General features: G+C 38.4%; 1 protein-coding gene across 3 annotated transcripts in view; it reads right to left on the reverse strand.

Moving 5' to 3' along the window:
* USP47 (ubiquitin specific peptidase 47) overlaps window positions 1–19,990 on the reverse strand; it is a 118,868-nt gene extending 98,878 nt beyond the window's left edge. For 2 of the 3 annotated variants that reach the window (XM_011954280.1, XM_011954279.1), the window contains exon 1: window positions 19,154–19,990. In XM_011954280.1, coding sequence (XP_011809670.1) covers window positions 19,154–19,192 — 39 coding nt within the window. In that variant the 5' untranslated portion in view covers window positions 19,193–19,990. The remainder of the gene's footprint in view (window positions 1–19,153) is intronic. The other variant, XM_011954278.1, reaches the window with a different exon arrangement.
* Between the last annotated feature and the right edge of the window lie 4,496 nt (window positions 19,991–24,486).

Here is a 24,486-nt window from a genome sequence, read left to right on the forward strand (position 1 = left end):
AAATTAAAATAAAATAAAGTAAAATAAAATAAAGTTGGATGGACCTTTGAACATCAGATGAGGCTCCTTATTTTATAGATGAAGAAAAAGAAATTGGGAAACCTTAAGTGACTTGCCCAACATCACATTTGAACACCGGTCTTTCTAAATAACAGAGGCCTTCTGATGACTATAAAATGCTGACAGGTTTGTAGCATTAAAATTGTGATGTGTTACTTTTCCTCTCACTTTTATCCTAATATTCTTCCCACTCTGCCTTGCTTCTTTTAATAATAGAATTGGCCATGGGTAACTCACTAATAATATACTGTAGGTATCTAAACTTAGAAACCAAAACTATTCTCAAGAGGCGAAATAAAACATCCTTTACTATTTCTGTTATCTTTACTTTTGATTACAGCTAAGATTTCCTCTGTGAGTAGGCTGTTGTTGAGAAGCAGTGACTCAGCTTGTGAAATTACTGACTTGTTTATAGGTTATGAACATTCTACTCATTATTACTAAATCAAGGGAGCTTGTTTATATTATCTGTTACCATGCATTTTATTTAAAAGCATGGATAATTCTCAAGAATATTAAATTCTTTTAATACTTTAAACATGAAATTATACATCTAAAAAAATGTTAACGCTACTTAACACTTTTTAAAGATTGTTTATTTCCTATTAGAGTGACCTATGGTATAAGAACAATGGACTGCAGAGTCAAAAGATCTAGACTAGACTGCTTAAGTCAAAGTGGCTACTTTTCATCTAGCTGTGTAATCCTACACAAATCATTTAATTTATCTCTCACTCTCAGGGTCCTAAAAGTAAATATATCCTCTGCTCAGTGGTAGGCTGGGCAGGAGAATCACTTGAACCCGGGAAGCGGAGGTTGTGGTGAGCACAGATTGCACCATTGCACTCCAGCCTGGGAAACAAGAGCGAAACTCTGTATCAAAAATAAATAAATAAATAAATAAGAAAAGAAACAAAATATATCCTCCACTCAGTTTTTCCTTTTTTTTCCCCCCCTTCTGTCGACCAGGTTGGAGTGCAGTGGCGCGATCTTGGCTCACTGCAGCCTACACCTCCCGGGTTCAAGCAATTCTCCTGTCTCAGCCTCCCAAGTAGCTGGAACTACAGGCATGTGCTCCCATTCCCAGCTAATTTTTGTATTTTTAGTAGAGATGGGATTTTGCCATGTTGCCCAAGCTGGTCTCGAACTTCTGACCTCAAATGATTCGCCTGCCTCAGCCTCCCAAAGTGCTTGGATTACAGGTGTGAGCCACGGTGCCCGGCCATCCACATAGTTTTTCTATCGAAGGGGAGAACTTCTTGAAAATGCTCTATAAATTATAGTAACACCATACAAAAATAAGGTATTATTATAGAACTATCAGTTACTACCTTTAAAATATATTTAAGAAATATGCAATTCTTGTATATAATGAAATTTATATACTAAAATTTCAATATTTAAATTTTCAAATGATTATATTTTGGGGATGCATGTAAGAAGAACTTCATCAGATGAGGAACATCTGCAAAGATCTTTTGTTTTCTGACCAGCCTTCTCACAAGGTTTCAAAACCTGCATGGAAAGAAAAACTACGTAGATACAGAATTTAGAGACAAACCTTACACCTTATGTGGTCTTACTCATTCATTTAACAAATGAAAGAATAAAACAAAGACCAGAAAGGTTAAGCAACTACAGTAAAATCAAACCAGTGAGTTTTCTGATTCCCAAACTACTGTCCTTTCCACCAGGTCAGTTACTATGTAAACCTACCAAACCTACCAAAATTATAACTAGCATCATGTTAACATTATTATCAGTTTTCCCTATTTAAATCACAGACTCTTTGAAGGTACTCTTTTTATTCCTCTCCCTCCTATCAGTACCTAGCAAAACCTTAAATATATAATACATAAAGGACACTGGATTAAGCTTAAGAAAAACCAGTATTAAGTACATGAAAAGATGCTCTATGTTATCAGTCATTAGGAAAATGCAAACTAAAAGCACAGATACCACCACTACACACTTATTAAAATGGTTAAAAAATAATAATAAACTTAAAAAAAAACCTGACATTGCCAAGTAATAACAAAGATGCAGAACAACCAGAATTCTCATACATTGCTGTCTAGAATGCACAAACGTTACAGCCATTTCAGAAAAGAGTCTGGCAGTTTTTTACAAAGTTAAACATACACTTACCATATGAAGACATATGTCCACCCAAAAATTTGTATATAAATATTTATAGTAGCTTTATTCAGAATCAACAAAAACTAGAAACAACCCAAATGTTTATCAGCTGGTAAATGGATAAACAAATTGTGGCATTCAGCAATAAAAAGGAATAGACTACTGATAGAAACAACAACATAAATGAATCTCAAATGCTTTATGCTAGATGAAAAAATTCCTACCCAAAACGCTACCATACTATATGATTCCATGTACACGACATTCTGGAAAAGGAAAAACATGAGGTCAGAAAACAGATCAGTGGTTACCAGAGCCTGGAGGAAGGGGAAGGGAACTGATTACAAGAGACAACAGAGAACTTTTTCGAGGTGATGAAGAGACAACGGAGAATTTTCTAAGATGATGGATATATTCTATATTTTGACTATGGTAGTGGTTGTACAACTGTGTAAGTTTCTCAAAACTTATAAAACTGTATACTTCAAAAGGATGAATTTTTCTATATATAAATAATACCTCAGTAATACTGATTTAAAAAAAAAAAAAAATCTCACTTATGCCCTTTCATTATCTGAGACCCTAAGTAACTTATTGAGTTTCTATGGCCTTTATAGTTTTTCTTACCGAGAAAATGGAGGGGCTATAACATTAGTATTTAACCGTTACCAGTGGAGCATGTCCAGGTTCTTGGCGTTTTTAACAAATAATTGGACAAAATGCACTAACAAAGAAAGGAAAAGAACGAAACAACAAGAGCAGAGATGTACTGAAAACCAAAGTATACTCCAAAGGGTGGGAACTGCACCAGCAGCAGCTCAAGGGCCTGGATACAGAATCTTCGGTCCAAATACCCACTAAAGGTTTCCCATTGGTCACTTGGTATTCACCTCAGGTAAATGAAGTGGTGCCCAATCAGAGGCTGAAGTGAAGCTACAAAGGTCACTCTCCTATGCAAACATCTGATTGGTTGTGGAAAGCAACCAATCAGAGGCTGAAGTGAAGTTACAAAGTCGCACTTCTATGCAAACGAAGATTTGGCCTGAAATCAGTCTGTGCGCCACCAACCAACCAGAGGCTGAAGTGAAGTTACAAAGTTACACGCCTTTGCAAACATCTGATTGGTTGCTTTCTGCAACCAACCAGAGGTACTTTCAATTTTCCGTCTGCCACGCAGAAAAGGTAGGGGTCCGAAAAGGGAGTAGCCTCCAGCTCCTTTGTTACTTAAGCAGGGAAAGTGAGGGTTTTCCTTTCAATTTAGTTCTAAGAAGTCAGCGTGAAATGGCCTTAAGTTCCCTGAGTCCAGATTCTATTCTCCTGCCTCATAACTACTGCCTCCCTTCCAGTGTTAAAATCATATTACTCAACTGTAGAAACATTTTTGTGTCGTCTACTTTTCCTAGAACTCTTAAAATTACATTTGTGTTGTGTTAATGGTAAATAACTAAAGGTAAATAAGTATTTCAAGACATATGAATTTAAAATGTCAAAATTTAAGCAGTATTTCTCAGATATATTTTAATAAGGTGTGGTTGTTAAACATAATTTTTCACCAATTCTCTTGTTAACACAAAGTACTATAAATAGACATAAAATAATAGATTATATAAACTGGTGTAAACTTAAAGGCAATACAAGTAAAATACCTAAACACATAAAAGGACAGACACTATAAATGAAGGAAATGTATATAAATTCATTGATAGCTTATTTATATTTACGAAAGCAACATGCTGCATCTTTCTGGAGATGAGTCATACAAAAATTCTACTTATTAATGCAACCTGGAACTAGGTTTATAATCCAGAGCTTCTCTTGATTAAATATTTTATTTTTATTAAATAAATATTATTTGGAGCACTGTGGCTATCCTTAGGAAGATTCCATTAATTCTCAAATTAAAGATATTACTTATGTTGTTCTCAGTTACTGCACTGTGACTGCCACCAACAGTCATCACTGCCTAGCATGGTGTCACCTTTAGCTTGCAGAGCTTCAGCCAAGAAGAGAAGTAAATAGGGAGTTCTCTACACTACAGTTTCTACCAAGCCAAATGCCCACAAAAAAGCCAGTGGTAAAGCACACAGGAAGTAACTAGCTACAAAAGCCACTCACAAGAATATGTTGCATACTAGAAAGGTTAAGAAACCACATCATTATAAGCCTTGTACTGTGGCTCTCAAGTGAAAATCAGAAGTTATCAAATGTACACTGAACTTCTCACTTGCAAATTTCCCTTCCAGCATCAGCTGTGAGAACTTCAAAACAGATCTACACTTCCAGAGTGCAGCCCCTGACACTTGTCTAAAGGCAAATGAGGCCTACCTGGTTAGCCTATTTGAAGACACCCACCTTTGTGTTATCCATATCAAATATGTAACAATTATGCCTAAGGACATCCTGCCAAAAAGTCTCGTATGTAGAAAATGTGCTAAAATGTATTATGAAAGGAAATATTTATTCTTAAAAAACAAAAAAGTACCTAATTATGAGATTGCAAATGGGAAAAAAAAAATGGATGAGAGAATAAGGTATTAGCAAGTTTTTCCCCCACTTTGATTTGTATGCAAATTTTTGGTATTAATAATGTTGGGGACAAAAAACATTCAAGCAAGTAAAAAATGTTTACATGAACAAGTTTCAGCAACTAAATTTTATAATCATTGTAAACAAATCTGTTGACTTTTTCTGGGGAAAAAAATATGTTTTGCCCCCTAATGTCTACACAATAAAAATCTAAACTCTGGGCACACAAAGCCTTTGGAATTTTTAGACACAACCTGCCAGAACCAGGCGTCCCATGCATCTACACTAAAAATTTTTTGCCACTTCCTAAAATGTACTACAAACTTTCTTGTTTCGAACACTATTCCTCCTTCTCTATATAATAATCAAGTCAGCCTTTGTGATTACTTTCTCACAGAATCCCCTGGAGAAAGCCGACTGCTCCCCGCTCTATGGTCCCACTTTATTTCCACATTATATATTTGTCTGGTCACCTGTTTGTCTCTTCCATTAGCCTAGACTAGGATCTAGAAGTAGGCCAGATTCCTTATTCATCTTTGAATATCTCTGTAGTAGTTCTTATTAGCTACTAACTCAATGTTTAACTGAATGAATTCTATAAAATCAGGAGCCATGAAAATCTACACTAAAAACAATGAAAGTGTATTCATTATTAAATACAAGTAAGTATTTAAAACAAGAAAGGTATTTGTAGTAAACTAGAATGCTTTGGTTGTACTAAAAAATTTCACAGAGTTTGTAAATGAGGTTCATTATTTTCCTGAAGTTAAACCTATAATCTTACCAAAGGTATCGGTTTCACATCTTTATACAGAAAGATTTAAGTTCTAGACCTTTTTCTGAATTATGTCACTTAGCCTTTCTTTAATTTTTCTCTACTAGAAAGCCACTTTATTTAATATAAGCATATTACACTAACATTTGAAAATTATTAGTATAGAAGCAGTCCACTACACAGCATCAAATCTAAAGCATCATCAGAGTACCACTGATAGGGACAGTCTCTTCTATCCATGTCAACTAGTTCTACACCAGAGCTACAGAAAATCAGAATTATCAAACACATCAAGTTCTCTCAGAAACTTTGTCTTAATATGGATCCTGCTTTAAAATTTCGCACTGAATCCTACTAAAAAAGAAATGTGTTAATCTAGTGAATTATTTTGACAACCACCTATATAAACCAAACTAATTTTTCTCAGAACCTCATTAGCTTAACTCAAAATTTCTTTTAATACTTTCACTTTGTTATGTGTTCCAATTTTCAAAGCTATAACAGTAGGTCTTACTTGATCATACAAGAGAACCTGTCAAATCTAACAATAATTTAGGATTAGTGCAATAGACATTAAGATATGTAGCTGAGAGGCTGTAATCAGAACTACAACTTCAAATGACTTGCATAACTAAAATATAAGTTCATTTTCATTTAATCCACAAATATTTGTTGAATAACAACAACGTACAGCACATTGTGATGGCCCCTGGGGGAGGATATAGAAATGAAGGTAATAATAGAAATGATGGTAGTAACAGAAGGTGGTAATACCTAACATCTATTGATAGCTTATTGCGTGCATGACACATTACATGTATTAACTCATTTAATCTTCCCACCAATGCTAGGAGGTAGTTAGAATTATCCTTAATTAACTAAGGTACTGACAAGTTAAGGAATTTGTCTAATGTCAGACAGCTGGTATTTGAACCTAGGGATTCCAGCTGTAGTGTCCTGACTCTGAGGAACCTCCAATCTAATAGAAGGTATTAACTGAAATAACAAATAACTTATAATAAAGAAGCAGAATTTTTCAAATGCCAAAGGTGCTGTAGGATTTTAGAGTTAAGAATATGCAATCAGGTTGAAAGAGGAGAATTTTCAGGCTGGATTTTGCTGGTTGGATAGGATTTTAAGAGCATGTTTTAAAGAACATCAAAACTTGAGACACAGCTCAGTAATTTTTACAAACACTGTAATCTCTCAACAGCAGATTATATCAATAACAGTTTTGCATAAATTAAAACATTCATATACATGGACACTTTATGTATGCATGTTTCTGTTTAGTTTCATTAAATGAAAGAAGAGGGCAATTATTACTTCCACACCTAAGGACAAAGTAAATGGAAGTATGCAGTAAAGTACAGAGGACACATTTATTTACTCACACTACAAATACATCCAACCCTTCTTACACTATACCAGTAAAAACCAGGCTCAGGAAAAAACATATTCTTTAAGAATGTTGATGTGAAAGATCACATCGTTTTTTGTCAGTCATCTGCCATCACTGCCAAGCACAATCATTTTGCCAAATACTTTGTCACAATGGAGAATGTCTGTATGTTAGATTTGAAAATCTGTGTCATAAACCTCGTAACACAATACGCCTCTGCATATCATGCCACCTAAGCATGCTGCCTGAACTGAAGAAGGTCCTTAACACCAAGGAATTTGTTCCAAAAGTAGATGTCTTTTGCAACTTTAATTCACAATAGGTATTTAAATATATATTTAATTCTATGTTTTTTACAACCCCTGTTTTTGATACAATCTTTTCTTTCTAACTTGGGCTATCACCATACCCTACTATTCTTGAGATGCAGGAACTCTTCCTTTCCATTTGGCAAAAAAATTACAGTATCTGGGCACTAAGAGACAAAAAATTTACATGACTAATCCAAAAAAGAGAAAATAGAAGATAGGCAAGAATCCTAATTACTCAAATAGTCGTTTTCATGTAAAATCAAAGTCCACCCACTTAAAACTCCTTAAAAACTGGAGGACAAAAAGAAATACTTCATAGTATTCACTCGGGGAAGGGTACAGAAGTGATACATGAACATGTAACAGCACATCTGGGGAACAGCAACTAATGTAGTGGAATGTGGTTTGTACAAAACTGGCTTGGGGCATGAGACAAAAACATTAAGAATATCTGGTTAAAGAGGATAGACTGAATATAAGGATTTAGTTCTGATGCCTCCCAGTAAAGAAATTTTTGAAAGACTATTAACCCCAAAGAAACAGAAATATAATTTTAAAAGCTAGAAAACAGAATAAGTGGCAATGACAATTACACCTGGGAAGGCTGAATTCCACATTAGCCTACAGGAAAGCCAAAGACACCTAGTTTATATCACATTGACATTTAGTACACCAAAAGACCTCTAAACTTCTTGGAGAAGTGTTGGGGCAAGGAAAACATAAGATGAGCTGAAGCATTATGTGGTGTTGGAAAGTAAGGAAGTGAGTGCTCAAAAAGCAAAGATGAGTACAGAAGCCCACCAGAAAAAGTGCCCCCTGGCCAAAATTGGAACAGCTTGATCAACAAAATAAATGACAGAAAACTGGATTATAATCCAAAGAATAAAATAAATATCCATAAGTCCATACTGATATAAACAAATAAGTAAATAAATGGGGGGAGGGACAAATTCTCCTCGCAGAAGAATTTCAATTAATAAATGTAGAAATAATGGCAGAAATAGAAAATCACTATTATTAAGCCTCAGTAATAATTGCTGCAGACAAGATCACAGATAGATGATAAAATTAGTGGGCAGAAATTTAGGGGGAAACAGGATATCTGCACGGTCTCAAAGAATTTGATTTTTAAAAGCTATTTTATTTTTAAAGTTTGACTTGCCTGGTTGAATAACTTTAAATCAAAGTATTTAATAATTATTACAGGGGAAAATAGTCAATTCACAGTGGAGAAACCTAGCAGACACCCTCTTACCCAAGTGATCAAGAGTAACATCATCAGTAGTACATATCGGCATCATGCCCACGCCCCTACAACATAATGCACTGAAAGGAACACATCCCGTCTGTGATAATCCTTCTTTTCAATTCTTTTCAATTCATAACCTCAATCTATTCCTGAGAGAGCATCCACAAACCCAAATTGAGAGCCATTCTACGAAATAACTGACCAGTATTCTTCAAAAGTGTCAAGATCTTGAAAATGAAGACTGAAAAATTATCACAGATAAAAGGAAACTAGGAGATATAAGTAAATGCCATGTAGTATCCTAAATTTGGATCTTGAAACAAACAAAAACTATGAGTGGGAAGATTGGTAAAATCTGAATAAATTCTGTAGTATAGTTAATAGTATTATACTAAGGTTAATTTCTTACTTCTGATCATCGTTCTATGGTTATATAAGATGTTAAGATAAAAAGAAGCTGGGTGAAGAGTATACGGAAACTTTGTACTCTTTCTGCAATTCTTGTGTAAATACATTAAAGCAAACAAATAAAAAATAAACTAAGGGGCTCAGGAACTGGAAGTTTCAGACACTCTGGGAGTGAGAGTGGAGTCCAAACTAGAACTGACTGAAATCTAAGAAGTAGTGAAAACCCCCAGACCACCTCTTCTACTCTTCAACCCCTTCTGATAAAAGACTAAACAATCCCTGGAGAGCATATAACAGGATATATCTAGACTAGAGGACAATATGCTCAATTGAATTTGAAGGGTGCCATAATGAAAACTGGGGAATTAGGTTAACCTGCATGCTTAAAGATGAGACCCATGTCCCCTCTTCCTACTCAGCTCTCAAGCTTGTTCTCTCCTGGCAAAAGATGAGAAATTTTGTCTGGGAAAACACAGCACAAGAGAAAAGATGTGTCACTGGGTGCCCTGGTCTAAATGCCTATGTCTCTTCACCCCAAAATTCACATGTTGAACCCTACTTACCAATATGATGATATTAGGAAGTGGGATCTTTGGATGGTGACTGGATCAAAAGGGCAGAGCCCTCATAAATGAGATTAGCGCCCTTGTAAAAGAGGCTCCAGAGAGCTTCCTTGTCTCCTTTCACCATGTAAGGACACAGCGAGATGGTGCTACTCTGTGAACCAGAAAGCAGGCCTTCACCAGACACCAAATCTGCTGGCACCTTTATCTTGGACTTCCCAGCCTCACTCACAGGAACTGTGAAAAATAAATTTCTGTGGATTACAAGCCACCCAGTTTATGATATTTTGTTTTTGCAGTCCAAATGGACTAAGACTGGGAGTCTGCAAGGAAATCATCCAGATTTACCATCCTACAGAGAAAACCATAATCACACAAAAGCACAGCTTCCATTCAGCCTAGGGCCTCTCTCTTAAATAAGCACAGACTTCCAAGGATCATGAGACATCTAAGGAAAGCAACAAATATAAAAGATAAAGACCAAAGCAAACAAACAGAAAAAGGAAATTTGGAAGAAAAAGAATACGCAGACAAAAAAAAAAAAAACTACCAATATTTCCTAAGAGAAATAAGACGCTGCATCCATAAAACAAATACAGGATTTTTTTTTCAAAAAAAGGAATGGAAACTATACATATGATAGCAGGAATAAGGACTTAGTAGAAGAATTGGAAGGCAAAGTTGAGAAAAATCTCCCAGAAAGCAAAGAAAAAAACATAAAGAAATGAAAATAGACAAGAAAATTAGAGAAACCCATCAGTAGGCCCAACATCTAACAATAGGAATTCAAAAGAGAGAGGAGAGATAAAATGAAGGACAGGAAATCAAAGAAATGAAGGAAAACTTATCGAATTTATGAGATAAATTCCAGATTGAACAGGAGTAGCAGAATGAATTTAAAAAACACACATATCTAACTACATAATACAAGAATTTCAGAACTCTGGGGACAAAGATTCTCTCTCCAGCTTGCAAAGAGAAAAAAAGAAAGTTTCAAAATAGTTGAAAAGGATCTTCTAAGCATCTGATCTCAACATCACAGAAAAATAGAAGACAGTAGAGCAATGCCTTCAAAATTCTGAGAAAAAATTATTTCCGACTCAGAGTTCTCTGCCCAGTCAAACTATTCATAAAACAAGAGGGGAGAAAAAACATTTACAGACACGCATAGTCTTGAAAAAATTCTATCCCATCCAGAAAACAATTTAAAGTGGCCCTTCAAAATGAGAACGTAAACAAAGACAGCCAAAGATACCAGATACAGAAACAGGGGCTCCAAAACAAGACAGAACTGAAAGAATCATTAAGATGACAGTAAAGCAAGTCCAAGACAACAGCTGCACAAAAGTTCTAGCTTTAACAAGTTCAAACTGGAGCAGGTCAGAGGGCCTGGGAAAGAGCTTCTCACGAAGTCAAAATTGGTAGGTTTGAAGATAAGCCATCATACACTTGAGAGATAGTTTGGACTAAATGAGGGTTTCTCAACAACAGTTCTATTGACATTGCGGGCCTTGTAATTCTCGGTTACAGGAGGCTGTCCTGTGCAGTGCATAAGAATACTTGGCAGCATACCTGGCTTCTACCCACTAGATGTCAGTAGCACAAACCCACACTCTCCTCCGCTCTCCCAACATTGTCAAATGTCCTCTGGCGTGAAAATGGGCCCCAACTGACAACCACTTGGCTAATTTAATAAGTATACAGAAAACTAAGCAAAGCAAAATTGTTAAAAATTACTAACTCTGGCCTGCCTAACATGGTGAAAATGGAGTCATTATAAACTGAAATACTGATGTATCCAGGCTGGGCATGGTGGCTCACACCTGTAGCCCTAGGACTTTGGGGAGGCTGAGGCAGGAGGATTGCTTAAGCCCAGGAGTTCAAGACCAGTTTATGCAATAATAGTGAGACCCCATCTCTATGAAATACTGATGTATCCAAACAATTTGCAGTATGACAATATTGGGAGTACTGGGCAGGGTGAAAAAGTGTGTTTGTGTGTTGTTGGGGATAGTGGTAAACCCTCATTTTTACTTAAACTGAAAAATACCTTAAACTGAAAAATCAAGAAGTAACACTATAAAAACGCTAGTTTCGGCTGCGCATGGTGGCTCACACCTGTAATCCCAGCACTTTGGGAGGCCGAGGCAGGTGGACCACAAGGTCAAGAGATCAAGACCATCCTGGCTAACACTGTGAAACCCCGTAGAGATGGGTATTTTCTACTAAAAATAAAAAAAATAGCCAGGTGTGGTGGCACATGCCTGTAGTCCCAGCTACTCGGGAGACTGAGGCAGGAGAATCATTTGAACCTGGGAGGCAGAGGTTGCAATGAGCTGGTGTCATGCCACTGCACTCCAGCCTGGGTGACCGAGCGAGACTCCATCTCAAAAAAACAAACAACAGCAACAACAAAAAACGCTCGTTTCAAATATGGAAGTAAGTATCAAAAGCCTGAAATGATGGGAAATTTGCAGAGACCTACTGTTTTTGTAAATACAGTCATGTGCCATATAAAGACATTTTGGTTAACAGTGAATCACAAATATGACAGTGGTCCCATAAGATTATAAATGCCATATTTTTACTGTACCTTCTGTATATTTGAACACACAAAGACTTATGATGTATTACAACTGCCTACAGTGTTCCATACAGTAACATGCTGTACAGGTCTCTAGCCTAGGAGCAATAGGCTATGCCATATAGCCTAGGTGTGTAGGAGGCTAAAGCATCTAGGTTGATGCAAGCACATTGTATCATGTTCAGATGATGTCTAATGATGCATTTCTCAGAATAGATCCTCGTCATTAAGTGACAAGTGACTGTAGTTCTGCAGAGCTATTTAACTCTTATAAATATGTGCATGTATTAAATATAACTTCGATAAAAATAAATTTAAAAAATCAACTGAGTCCATATTATCAAGGACTTTCCCACTGGTTAAAGCTACCTTGATTTAGAATCAAACAGCTATGTAACTTTGAGCAAGTTACTTAACATCTTTAAGCCTAGTTTCTTCATGTGTAAAATGGATAATGAAGAATAATAGCTAATACTATCACACTGTCAAATGAGATAATATATGTAAACTGGTTAGCATAGTGTCTAGCACATACTGTTTACAAATAGTACCTATCATTCAAATTGCAATCAGAGGGTAATAATTATAAACTTTAAAACAGGTAAATCTTAATCTCATCTGTTTTGGTAAGTAACCCTGGCAGTTGTGGAGAGGATGGTTAGGAAAGGAAAGGCCTTGGAAGCAGAGTGACCAATTAGAAAGGTCACATTGGAGAAAATACAATAATTAGACAAAGGCAGAGCCATGGAGAGAAAGATAAGGACACAGAAATATTTTCTTTCCTTTTTTTTTTTTTTTTTTGTTGAGACGGAGTCTCTCTCTATCCCCCAGGCTGGAGTGCAGTGGCACGATCTCAGCTCACTGCAAGCTCCGCGTTCCGGGTTTACGCCATTCTCCTGCCTTAGCCTCCCGAGTAGCTGGGACTACAGGCGCCTGCCACCTCGCCCGGCTAGTTTTTTTTTTGTATTTTTTAGTAGAGACGGGGTTTCACCGTGTTAGCCAGGATGGTCTCAATCTCCTGACCTCGTGATCCGCCTGTCTCGGCCTCCCAAAGTGCTGGGATTACAGGCTTGAGCCACCGCGCCCGGCCCACAGAGATATTTTCTAAGTGGTGAACTACATGTGAGAAAAAGGAAAAGAGAGGAGTCAAAAACTGTTCTAACTTAAGCATATAAATAGATGGCGATAACACTAACTGAAACAGGAGAACACCAAGAATTGGGTTGCGAGAAGGGAAGGAGAAATAAGCTTGATATTACCTATATTTAATTTGTGGGTCCTAGAGTACAACCAAGTAGAGATATCCAGTATGCAAGTGGAAATCTGAATCTAGAAGGGCTCAGGGCTGGAGATATAAATGTGTAAATCACAATCAAAGGTTGAAGTTATACAAGTGGATCCGATTACTCAAGGCAAATATACAGAGTAAGAGGAGAGGGGAAATACGAAAACTATGAGCACAAAAAATTAACAACACTATGTAAATACCCCCGAAACTACAATCAGATCATCTCAATTTCTGTTTTTGAAAATAATATACAAGCTCACTTTTAAATATGAAAGTCTAAATATATATACCAATAATCCAGACATCCAGAAATAGCAACTCTTGATATTAGTGTATTCCTTCTGATCTTTCAATGCATATAACCCTAAATTGTTCATTTTTTCCTCAACAAAATTAGAATCATATACAACTCTGCATTCAGCTTTGCTTTCATTCATTAAATGAGCATTTCCAATGATATCTAAAATACTGACTTTTATTAAACACTCCAATTTGTTTACAACCCTGGCAGGTATAACTTGACAAACTTGTCTCTTACTGGTAAGAGAGAGTCAACATCTGAAATTTAAGAAAAAGGCTCATTTTAAAAGAATCACTAAAATTAAAAAGGACAATTGCAGCACATTTCCTCAGGTAATTTAATTAGGAAAAATAAAATTAAAAGAACATGCATTTGATATGTTCTATAAAAGATACTGGGGCCGGGCGCGGTGGCTCAAGCCTGTAACCCCAGCACTTTGGGAGGCCGAGACGGGCGGATCATGAGGTCAGGAGATCGAGACCATCCTGGCTAACACGGTGAAACCCCGTCTCTACTAAAAAATACAAAAAAACTAGCCGGGCGAGGTGGTGGGCGCCTGTAGTCCCAGCTACCCCGGAGGCTGAGGCAGGAGAATAGCATGAACCTGGGAGGCGGAGCTTGCAGTGAGCTGAGATCCGGCCACTGCACTCCAGCCTGGGCCAAAGAGCGAGACTCTGTCTCAAAAAAAAAAAAAAAAAAAAAAAAGATACTGATGAATGGATTTTATAAGAAGTCAGACAATAGAAATAAAAACAAGTTGTTTTTGCTATCAATATGTCTTATATATGTACTCTGAGGTTGCTGTGAAGCCCAAATGAGTTAATACAAAGCACAACCAACAGTATCTGGTATATAAATAAATGCTCAATAAATACTGGCTATTACTATCATCATCATCATTAGATGCCAAAACCAGTTCCAGACAGAAGTAGTGATTGCATGAAAGACAGGACAAAAAAAAACCCAGAGATAAAGAATTTACATTTCTACTCTTTTTCCTTCATTTTTTCCATTTTCTCTGGATTTACAGAGTCCATGAGCAATACTTTAAGTACTGCAGTTTAAGCATTATTTTTAAAGCATCAGTAAATGTGTACCTTATCCTTGATTATTCTATAAGATACTTGAGAGAACAAATTTTTCTATTCTCAGTTTTTCCTATTTGGCAGAATATAGTAAGATGCACAGTGAGTACTCAATGAATATTAATGACACACATCCTTATAAGAAAACAGAATAACAAAATAGCAACCAAACAATAATTAAAATTGGGATGATATTAAAAGAGACCTCAAAGCCGAAATCAATATACTACAATTCAAAGACATATAGCAGAATGAAACAGGTGAAAAGCTTTGTTCTTCACCACAATGAAGATACCACTCTCTTTGCTCTTTCTGGGTACAACAATTTAGGAAGAATACTAAAAACCCTGGATTATGTCCAAAAGAGAGGAACTAAGAAACAGTTAAAGAACTGAGGTTGCTCAGACTCAGAACAGAAGAGGTTAGTTCTCGTGCTGCCCTCTTCCATCTTCAATGATGAGAAAAACTATCCAATGGGAAATGCTTTAACATTTCTGTAAGGCAACTATCAAAAGATGGCAGCTATAGAGATCTAGACTTCTCTCAACTCAAAAACTTAAAAATAACAGATCTCTTCTAAGACAAAGATGTTATCAAAGATTAGTCATGAAAGTATGTATTAAAGCAAAAGTTGGAAAATAGCTTGCCAATGATGCTGTGGAAAACCTCCAAGGACAGGATAATTGGTTAGAGAATGCTAAATTTGCTTACAACCCTGTCACCACACCAACGAATATTTACTGAATATCTGCTCCAGGAAAGACGCTGTCTTAAACCTATAATACAAACCTACAAAAATGAAAAACAAAGCAAGAGAAACACACAAAGTCTTTGTTGTCAAGGAATTCACAACAAATAATATATAAAATGTAGACTACAGTTTCAGATCATAATAGATGTCACCAAGCACCATCTTGTAATTGCCAAATGAATTCTATTCCCACATAAAGGTCTTCTAAGAGGGAGAAATCTCTAAGGTTAAAATGGTCAGAAAAGGCTATTTAGAATAACTGAGATATGAGGTACTTATGGAAAAATGTGTATGAAGGTTTTGAACAGGAAGGAGGGGACAGCACAAATAGAAGTGAAATGCAAGTTAGAGAGAAACCTGTTTGACTACATTAAAAACCTGTTTCATGGGAGAAGAGATAAGCTGGAAGGACAGGTTGTGGCCAGAATCAATTGGACTGGGCCTTGAATACCAACCTAAGTAATTTCAAATTTATCCTGCATAGAGTCTCTGTAGCAACTACTCATCTCCGCTGTCGTAGCAATACAAAAACACTAAATAAATAGCATAGCTGTTCCAAGACTAAAATTTGAATTGCATATTATTTTCAAGTGTCACAGACTATTATAATTCTTTTGACTTTTTTTCTTCAACAATTTGAAAATGTAAAACTCATTCTTAACTCACGGGCCATACAAAAACAGGCTATGAACTTATCTGGACCACTGGCCGTGGTTTGCCAATGCCCGTACTACACTAAGCTGTCTTCTTCAAGAGTCCTCTAAAGGTACATTTGTCCTTGAGTTTCAGGGACCAAAATATATTATTCACTGAACAACTATGCACATCAACACACGCATGCACACATGCCCACATCTAACCAAAATCTAAATCTAGTAGGGGTCAGAGGTTCCCTATACAAAGGTCCTCAAAAAAAAAAAAAAAAAAACTTTAGATTGATAATAAGTCATTAAAATAAATGCAACAAATTTTTTAATTTGCCATTTATTTTCACATGGTATATGTACTTAGAGTTACAAACTATTCTTACAGAGCCTCTAAATTACATGGAGGGCTCTGTAAAACAGAATATAATCAAGGAAATAGTAGCAGAGGACGTGAGTTCTAGCACTAGGTCTGCCATTTATTCATTATTTGACCCTGAACAAGTCACTTTCAATCTTCCGGGCCTAATTCCCTCAACTGTAAAGTGGAGGGTTAACTTAGATGATGATTATGCTTTCTCTTAGCTCTAGCACTGTATGATTCTACTACTACTTAAAAGGACCCGTCCGGGAGCTTCAAGCATCACACAAAAGTGCTAATTAAGAATACAAAAGCCGGGCGCGGTGGCTCACGCCTGTAATCCCAGTACTTTGGGAGGCCGAGGCGGATGGATCACGAGATCAGGAGATCGAGAGCATCCTGGCTAACACGGTGAAACCCCGTCTTTACTAAAAACACAAAAAATTACCCGGGTGAGGTGGCAGCGCCTGTAGTCCCAGCTACTCGGGAGGCTGAGGCAGGAGAATGGCGTGAACCCGGGAGGCGGAGCTTGCAGTGAGCTGAGATCGTGCCACCGCACTCCAGCCTGGGGGACAGAGCAAGCCTCCGTCTCAAAAAAAAAAAAAAGAATACAAAAAAGATGAGAAAGGCCTTGACTAAACGAGTGGGCAGATAGGACAAACAGGTGGGAAAATGACCAGAAAAGTGGAGTATCACTAAAATAAAGAAATTGTTTTTTAAAACACTATCAAATCCTGCAGAGAATTCAAAGAGCAGAAGAGACAAGAAAAAAAAAAAAAAGCCAAAGATTTTGGTCATTTAAGAGATAACTGGTGACTTTCAGAAAGTTTCCAGTAATCCAGAAGCAAATATGGAAGTGGAGGCAATCACTTTAACAAAGAATGAGTGTGGCCATCAAAGAAGAAAAAGCTAGTTGGCTAGCTATAAAAGATAAGAACCACAGATTATGCTTCCAGGAATCATGAAAGGAACCAGGGAAAAAGAAGACTAAAGATGAGACTAAGGAATAGACAATAAAGGCATATGGTCCATAAAAAGTAGAAAGGAGGGGAAAAAAAGTTGCGATGAATGTAAAGCCTCAGGGAAGGGATTTACTTAAAGGACAGGCATTTAATCTTTAAACTTTCATTGCTGCTATCACTTTTTACACAACAGATGTTTCTACAACGCTCGGTATCTATTATTATATCATGTTTTCTATAAATCAAGTTAATAGGGAAATAAATCTAATGTTGGGTTTTCTTAAAGCAGAGTTCCAACTATATGATATTTTTCTAACGGTCAAAAAAATTGAGAAAGAATATTTTTATAAAAATGAAAACCAGCAATATGAAGCTCTACAACGAAATACATATTTACACCTTTCTTACAGCACCTATCACTTCCTTCCTTGCATAATTACTTATGTGGTAAAGTACCTAGTCCCTAATTGGAGTTCAACAAACACTAGTGTTCACTTTCTTAGTAGCTCAGAAAGTTCCCAAGGCAAGAATTCTGATTAACTCATCTGCTTATCTGCTTTGCACAGAGTTGGTGACGCTTGATGAACACATACTGACACATAACTCTCTGCCCTTTACAAAAATCGTCCTTGCAAAACAACTATCACTGTCCATCTGACAAAGCTGGGAAAATACCTGTATCATGCAGGTACATGACTCCAATAATATCACCTTTGCATGGTGTCAGTGCTTGCTTAAGTAGCAAAGAATTGCTACAAAACAAGTAAAACAGGCACAAAAAAATTTAAGAATCTGTAATGATCACTCATAAATTTCAAGATTCCACATAGCTAATTTCAATCCAACACTTGTCTCTATTTAAGGTATTTGAGAAATAAAAATCCAAAGCATTAGCCTGATGATCAGCCAGTTAAAAATACACGTTTGAATACACCGAAGATATTTATAAAGCCAACAGAGATACTATTAATATGTTGAAATTCGCTGGCCAGTGCTGGATTCTACCCTTAATTTTCTACTACTATTCAAGAGAACCCAACTAGTCAAGGCTTCTCGTATCACTTGCTTTTAAGAATTTAAGAAGGCATTCAAATTGGCATACACAACCCAACCTCAAAAAGAAAAAAAGAGTTCAGCTTTCCATATGGTAATGTTCTCCTATCTCCTTCCTTTACATTAATGTCCCATGTACTACTTTTCCACGATCTTCAGTAGGCCTCATTTAAGCAGCCCAATAGTACTACCAAGTAACAGGAGTTGAAAAAAAGTCGTAACAGTTAAGTCTGCCCTCCCACAGATCTCACTTGGGTGTAGATTTCACAAGCGCTGAAAGCTATACGCTGCCACTGTCAAACCCTGAAGCCGCACCGTCACCCTGCCGTGCCCATAGGCAACTGTTCCAGAATGTTTTCTTTGAAATCATCTCTCTCGACTCGACACGTTAAACAAGAACTTAAAAGGCCACCTTCTCCCCTAAAGTAGAACCTGATTCCTTCCCGTCCGCTCCTTTATTCGTCTAGCCCCATAAAACCCGAGGCAGGAGGTCCGCTCCCCGACCCCTAGAGCCAGCGGGTCTCCCAACTGCTCGCCGCACTCACCGTCCACCCCCGACTGCCTCATGCCTCCTCCTTCCCCCACAGCCGAGCCTGCACCCCGGCCGGGCCCGCAGCCGAACCCCGGCCCGGGCCTGTGTTGCCGGGAGCGGCCGCAGGCCTCAGGCCTAACCTCCTGTGGGGTCCCTCACCTCTTTCGGGACCAGTTGGTTCTCCTCGCCGGGCACCATCGCTGACTCCGGCCGCTCCTCTCCGCCCTGCCGGGGGAAGGTGGAGGGTGGCGGCGGCTCGCTAGCTCAAGAGAGAATGGCAACGGCAGTCATCCTCTCCGCCGCCTGCGCTCCAGCAATCGCGGAGGCCTCACCCTGGGCCTCAGACACCAGCGCGCAGACACCGACCCAGGGCTCCCCCGCCGCCGCCGCTACCACCGCCGCCTTCGTCGTCGGCCCCTCCCCCAGCCCGCTGCAATCAATGGAAAAATGGCGGCGGCCGCTCTCGCGAGAATTCGGCCCGTCGGGGCTTCAAGCCCGGCGCCTGGCGCCCGAGGTGGCCGGCATTTGTCGCTCGCTTCTAGTCACCTCGGCTCTTCCTCAGCCCCGGAAAGTACAGAATTGGCAAGACAGCCATGCAAACGCTTTTCGTTAGAGGAGAGCTGGACGTTCCATCTCGGGACTCCCTCTGCCGGCCGGGGAAGGACCAGGCCCACTGTCCTCCCTGCTTTCTGGGGCTCTTCCGATTCTGCCCAGCAGGGAAAGATCAGCCGAAAGTTCCTTCTCTGACCCTAGCAACTCATACCCTTCTGGCTTCCCTTTAGCAAAGCGCCTGGACGTCATCCCCTCTTCAGATACCCCAGGCCTCGTCCTGGTAGAGACACCACCGCGGGTCACCTCCCGGCTCCCGCGCTTAGACATGGCTCTGGCCCTTGCAGTCGGAATGAACAGCGTTTTATTTGCTCCCGTTCACTCTCCTGACGTTCTTTTCCCCTCTCCCCACCCTCCTTCTCAACGGCCCCTAGCTGCAGGGACCTCAGGGGCCACCCCCTGCTGGGGGAGGCAGCCACCCCTTCCCTTATGAAGCGGTGTCCTCACCGCCCGCCCCCCGCAACTACATTGGAGAGGCGCTCCCCTGCCCCCTTCCACAGAACTTCCTTCTCCATCAGGGCCAAGTCTGAGACTGAGCTAGCCTCCAAGAGTAGAGCTGCGTATGCTTCAACCTGTGATCTCCGTTAACGTTTTTGGAGAACTTTAATCTTCTCCAGCAGTAAGCATGGTGCTTTGTGTTATACTAAACAAAGTTTGCTGTAGTCATTTTTCCAAATCCTACTTCCATTATGGAGACTCAGCGGGGCTCCTTCATGAAGACTTTTATGGATGCAGTGATCTTACAGCGTGCTGAGATAATATAATCTTGTCATGTTCCTAACACCCACAGCATTAACTGCCTGCACTTGTGTTCTCCAAACGTTTTTTTATTGTAATCCCGTTACCAAAAAAAACCATATACTTATATAAGTTTTATACGTGTCCTTCTGTGTGCAAAATTACAAAACATTTGTAAAATGTAAAAAGGCTAAGACAAAGATGAAATAAACATTTAAAATAACTGAGTTATTTTCCATATTAATGGTATAAAAATCTTTGTTATTCCCACTAAAAATATTTAGGGAAATCAATATGATTGACTAAGTTACATTAATTTTAAAAATCTTTAATACTTCGTGAAATAGTTATTAAAATGTCTGATTCAACGTCAAGTTACTTCTGTACTTGGTTTTAATGACTGTCATAAGCTGAAAAAAAGGGTAACTCACAAAGATGTAGATCCTAAAGGAAGAAGTACATCCTTGGCCATTCTTTCTAGTGCATGTTTAGAAAGATTAAAAAAAAAAAAGTTTCATTTTTATCCATTCCATCCACCAACCATGCAAAGGTTTTTACTGAAATTCAACTAGTAGTGTTCCATCTTTCCTGACATCAACCAGAAGACGTTGCATTTTTATATTTTTACAAATGATTCAAAGCTCCTTGGAATAAATTGCTTAGAAGATTTTTAAGAGGTTGAAAAATTCTGTCTTCAAGTTTTAAGCATTCATGTATGAGTTTTGAGGGGTTATAGATCTTGTCTTTAAGGTGTTGATATTTAGATTATCATGCATTAAGATGAATTTTGACTTTTTAAAATATTGCATTAAGATTAGTTGTCTTGATTATTGAATTTTTGGCACCACCCCTTAAATTTTGTGCCCAGGGTGAATGGTTTTCACCTTGAAAACCATTTGCTTCACCATAGTTCCAGCCTTGGGTGGCTCACATATATCATTTTTGCATCAAAATCACATGATGGAAATATTTCCAGACTTCTATTTTCAAAATGTCATCCCATGACTTAGTAAGGTGTCTTCTGTAGTGCTGGCCAGTGCTGTGGTGCTCACACTAGAAGTAGAAATGTCATCTGTCATCATCTTTTTTGCTTATGTTTGCAATATTGTTTCAAACTCATGTTGTCTTTCCAGAAATCCTTTTTAGCCACTTTCATTTTAGTACAGGTTGATATAATGAAATAAGAATGTAATTGATAAATCCCGGCTAGTTTTTTGTATTTTTTAGTAGAGACGCGGTTTCACAGTGTTAGCCAGGATGGTCTCGATCTCCTGACCTCGTGATCCGCCCGGTAGTCCCAGCTACTCGGGAGGCTGAGGCAGGAGAATGGCTGAACCCGGGGAGGTGGAGCTTGCAGTGAGCTGAGATCCGGCCACTGCACTCCAGCCCGGGCGACAGAGCGAGACTCCGTCTCAAAAAAAAAAAAAAAAAAAAAAGAATGTAATTGATAAATCTACTTAACTCAGCACACATAAACTGCAATAAGTCACAACATACTAAAAGAAAATGAAGGACTCTCTGAATTCTCTACATTGCCGAACTCACACTTTTCATTCAGGAATAGTGAGATGCCAGTGTTTATATATTCAATATAAGTAAAATTTAATTTTGTGTTTTTAGATTAAAATAAATAGAAAAAGAAGGTCTAACATTTTCTTCCCACAATCCCCCTTTTCTGATTGCACACTCTTTTCTTTATAGGCCACTGGCTTGACTATTGCAGGAGAGCCTAATAGGTTGGGAAGTATACAATGAATATTTGTGGAATAAGTATGTGGATTCATGAATGGATTAATGAACAAATGGACAAATACAAATATATGCCTACTCTTCCTAATATATTGTTACTGAGATTACGTGGATATGTGTTTATTTACTTTATATGTGAATTTTATGTCTCCAGTCCTTACCTCTCCCATAGGCTGTAAACTTACACATCTACCTTTTTAATAGCTCAATACATCCCAAATTTAAACTTGACCTGAACAGAACATTTGATTTCCAAGAGTTCTCTACCTCCTATAACACATCCTCTATCAGTTCTCCCCAACCTTGCTAAATTACACCATCATCAATTCAGTTTATCAAACCAAAAACCTGAGACTCTTCAGCTTACATTCAATCCCTTCATATGGGCTGTTGCTTCCACCTCTGAAACACATCTCAAATCCATCTACTTTTCTTTCTATCCACTACTGCACATCCCACTCCAATTACTTTATCCTTTTGCCTGAACTACTGCAGTTACCTCCTAACTGGGTTCCTGTTTCTAATCTTATCCCTCAACAATCCATATTCCATAGAGCAACCAGAGTGATCTTTCAAAAATATGTCATATCCCTCCCAAATCTTCCAAAGACATCTCATCCCTCTTAGAATAAAATTCATATTCTTTGCCATAGCCTGTAAGACCCAATGTAATCGAGCCCCTGTCTGTCTTGCTCCAGTCATCTGGCACTCTTCCTCTTACACTCAATGACCCAGCCACTCTGCCTTTATTGGGCTTTCTAAATACATAAAGTTTGTCTCTGCTCCAAAGCCTTTGTAGTAGTTATTTCCTTTCCCTGAAATGTTCTTCCCCCAGATCTTTCTCTTATCTAGTTTAATCTTGTCATTTGGGCTTCTCAAATGTTAAATCTTCAAAGAGGCCTTTTGTGATAATCCTATCTAAACTGGTTGTCCTTAATGCATCCTCAATGTCTAGAACAATGCCTGACACATAGTAGGTCATTAATAAATTGTTGTTGAATTTAAAACAGAAAAACAAAAAACAAGACTGGTGTGGGTCAGAGACTGATGATTTTTCTTTTTTTTTTCTGAGACGGAGTCTCGCTCTGTCGCCCAGGCTGGAGCGCAGTGGCCGGATCTCAGCTCACTGCAAGCTCCGCCTCCCGGATTCCCGCCATTCTCCTGCCTCAGCCTCCCGAGTAGCTGGGACTACAGGCGCCCGCCACCTCGCCCGGCTAGTTTTTTTGTATTTTTTAGTAGAGACGGGGTTTCACTGTGTTAGCCAGGATGGTCTCGATCTCCTGACCTCGTGATCCGCCCGTCTCGGCCTCCCAAAGTGCTGGGATTACAGGCTTGAGCCACCGCGCCCGGCCGACTGATGATTTTTCTTACAATTTCTTTGGGAATATTTTCCTTTTCCTTTTCAAATGAAAAAGTTCATAGTATAACCCCAGTCAAAGTATGAAAAAAAAAAATATCACACAAACCCAGTTTGGAGGACATTCTACAGGATGCCTGGTCAGTACTCCTCAAGACTGTTAAGGTCATGAAAAACAATGAAAGAATAAGACATTGTCGTAGACCAGAGGAAACTGAGGAAATATGACAAGTAAATGCAATGTGGGACTCTGAAGTGGATCCCGAAACAGGAAGAAGCCATTAATGAAAAAAATGGTAAAATTCAAATAACATCTGTATTTGGTTAATATTTATGTACTAATGCTCATTTCTTAGTTTTTAAATTTTTTTAAAACGTTAATACACTTCATTTTTATTATTTTCATTATTATTATTATTATTTTTTAGACGGAGTTTTGCTCTTGTCGCCCAGGTTGGAGTGCAGCAGCATGATCTTGGCTCTCTGCAACCTCCACCTCCTGGGTTCAAGCGATTCTCCTGCCTCAGCCTCCTGAGTAGCTGGGATTATGGGCGCGCACCACCACTCCCAGCAAATTTTTTATTTTTAGTAGAGACAGGGTTTCACCATGTTGGTCAGGCTGGTCTCGAACTCCTGGACCTCAGGTGATCCACCCACTCAGCCTCCCAAAGTGCTGGGATTACAGGCATGAGCCACTACACCCAGCCTTTATTTTTGTTATTAACAGCAAAGACTATATTTAAATAGTAAATGAGAAGAAATTGTAATTAAACTTTGTTTTTTAGAGCAATTTTAGGTTCCCAGCAAAATTGAGCTGAAAGTACAGAGAGTTCTCATACACTTGCTGTCCCTACCTACACATACACACCCTCTCCACTATTGACAACTGCCACCACAGTGGTACATTTGTTACAACTGATGAACCTACATTGATACATCATTATCATCCAAAGTCCATAGTTTACATTAGGGTTCATTCTTGGTGTTGTACATTCCATGTGTTTTGATAAATACATAATGATATATATCCACCATTGTA

This window comes from Colobus angolensis, unplaced genomic scaffold (genome assembly GCF_000951035.1).
Source record: "Colobus angolensis palliatus isolate OR3802 unplaced genomic scaffold, Cang.pa_1.0 Scaffold380, whole genome shotgun sequence".
Taxonomy (NCBI): domain Eukaryota; kingdom Metazoa; phylum Chordata; class Mammalia; order Primates; family Cercopithecidae; genus Colobus; species Colobus angolensis.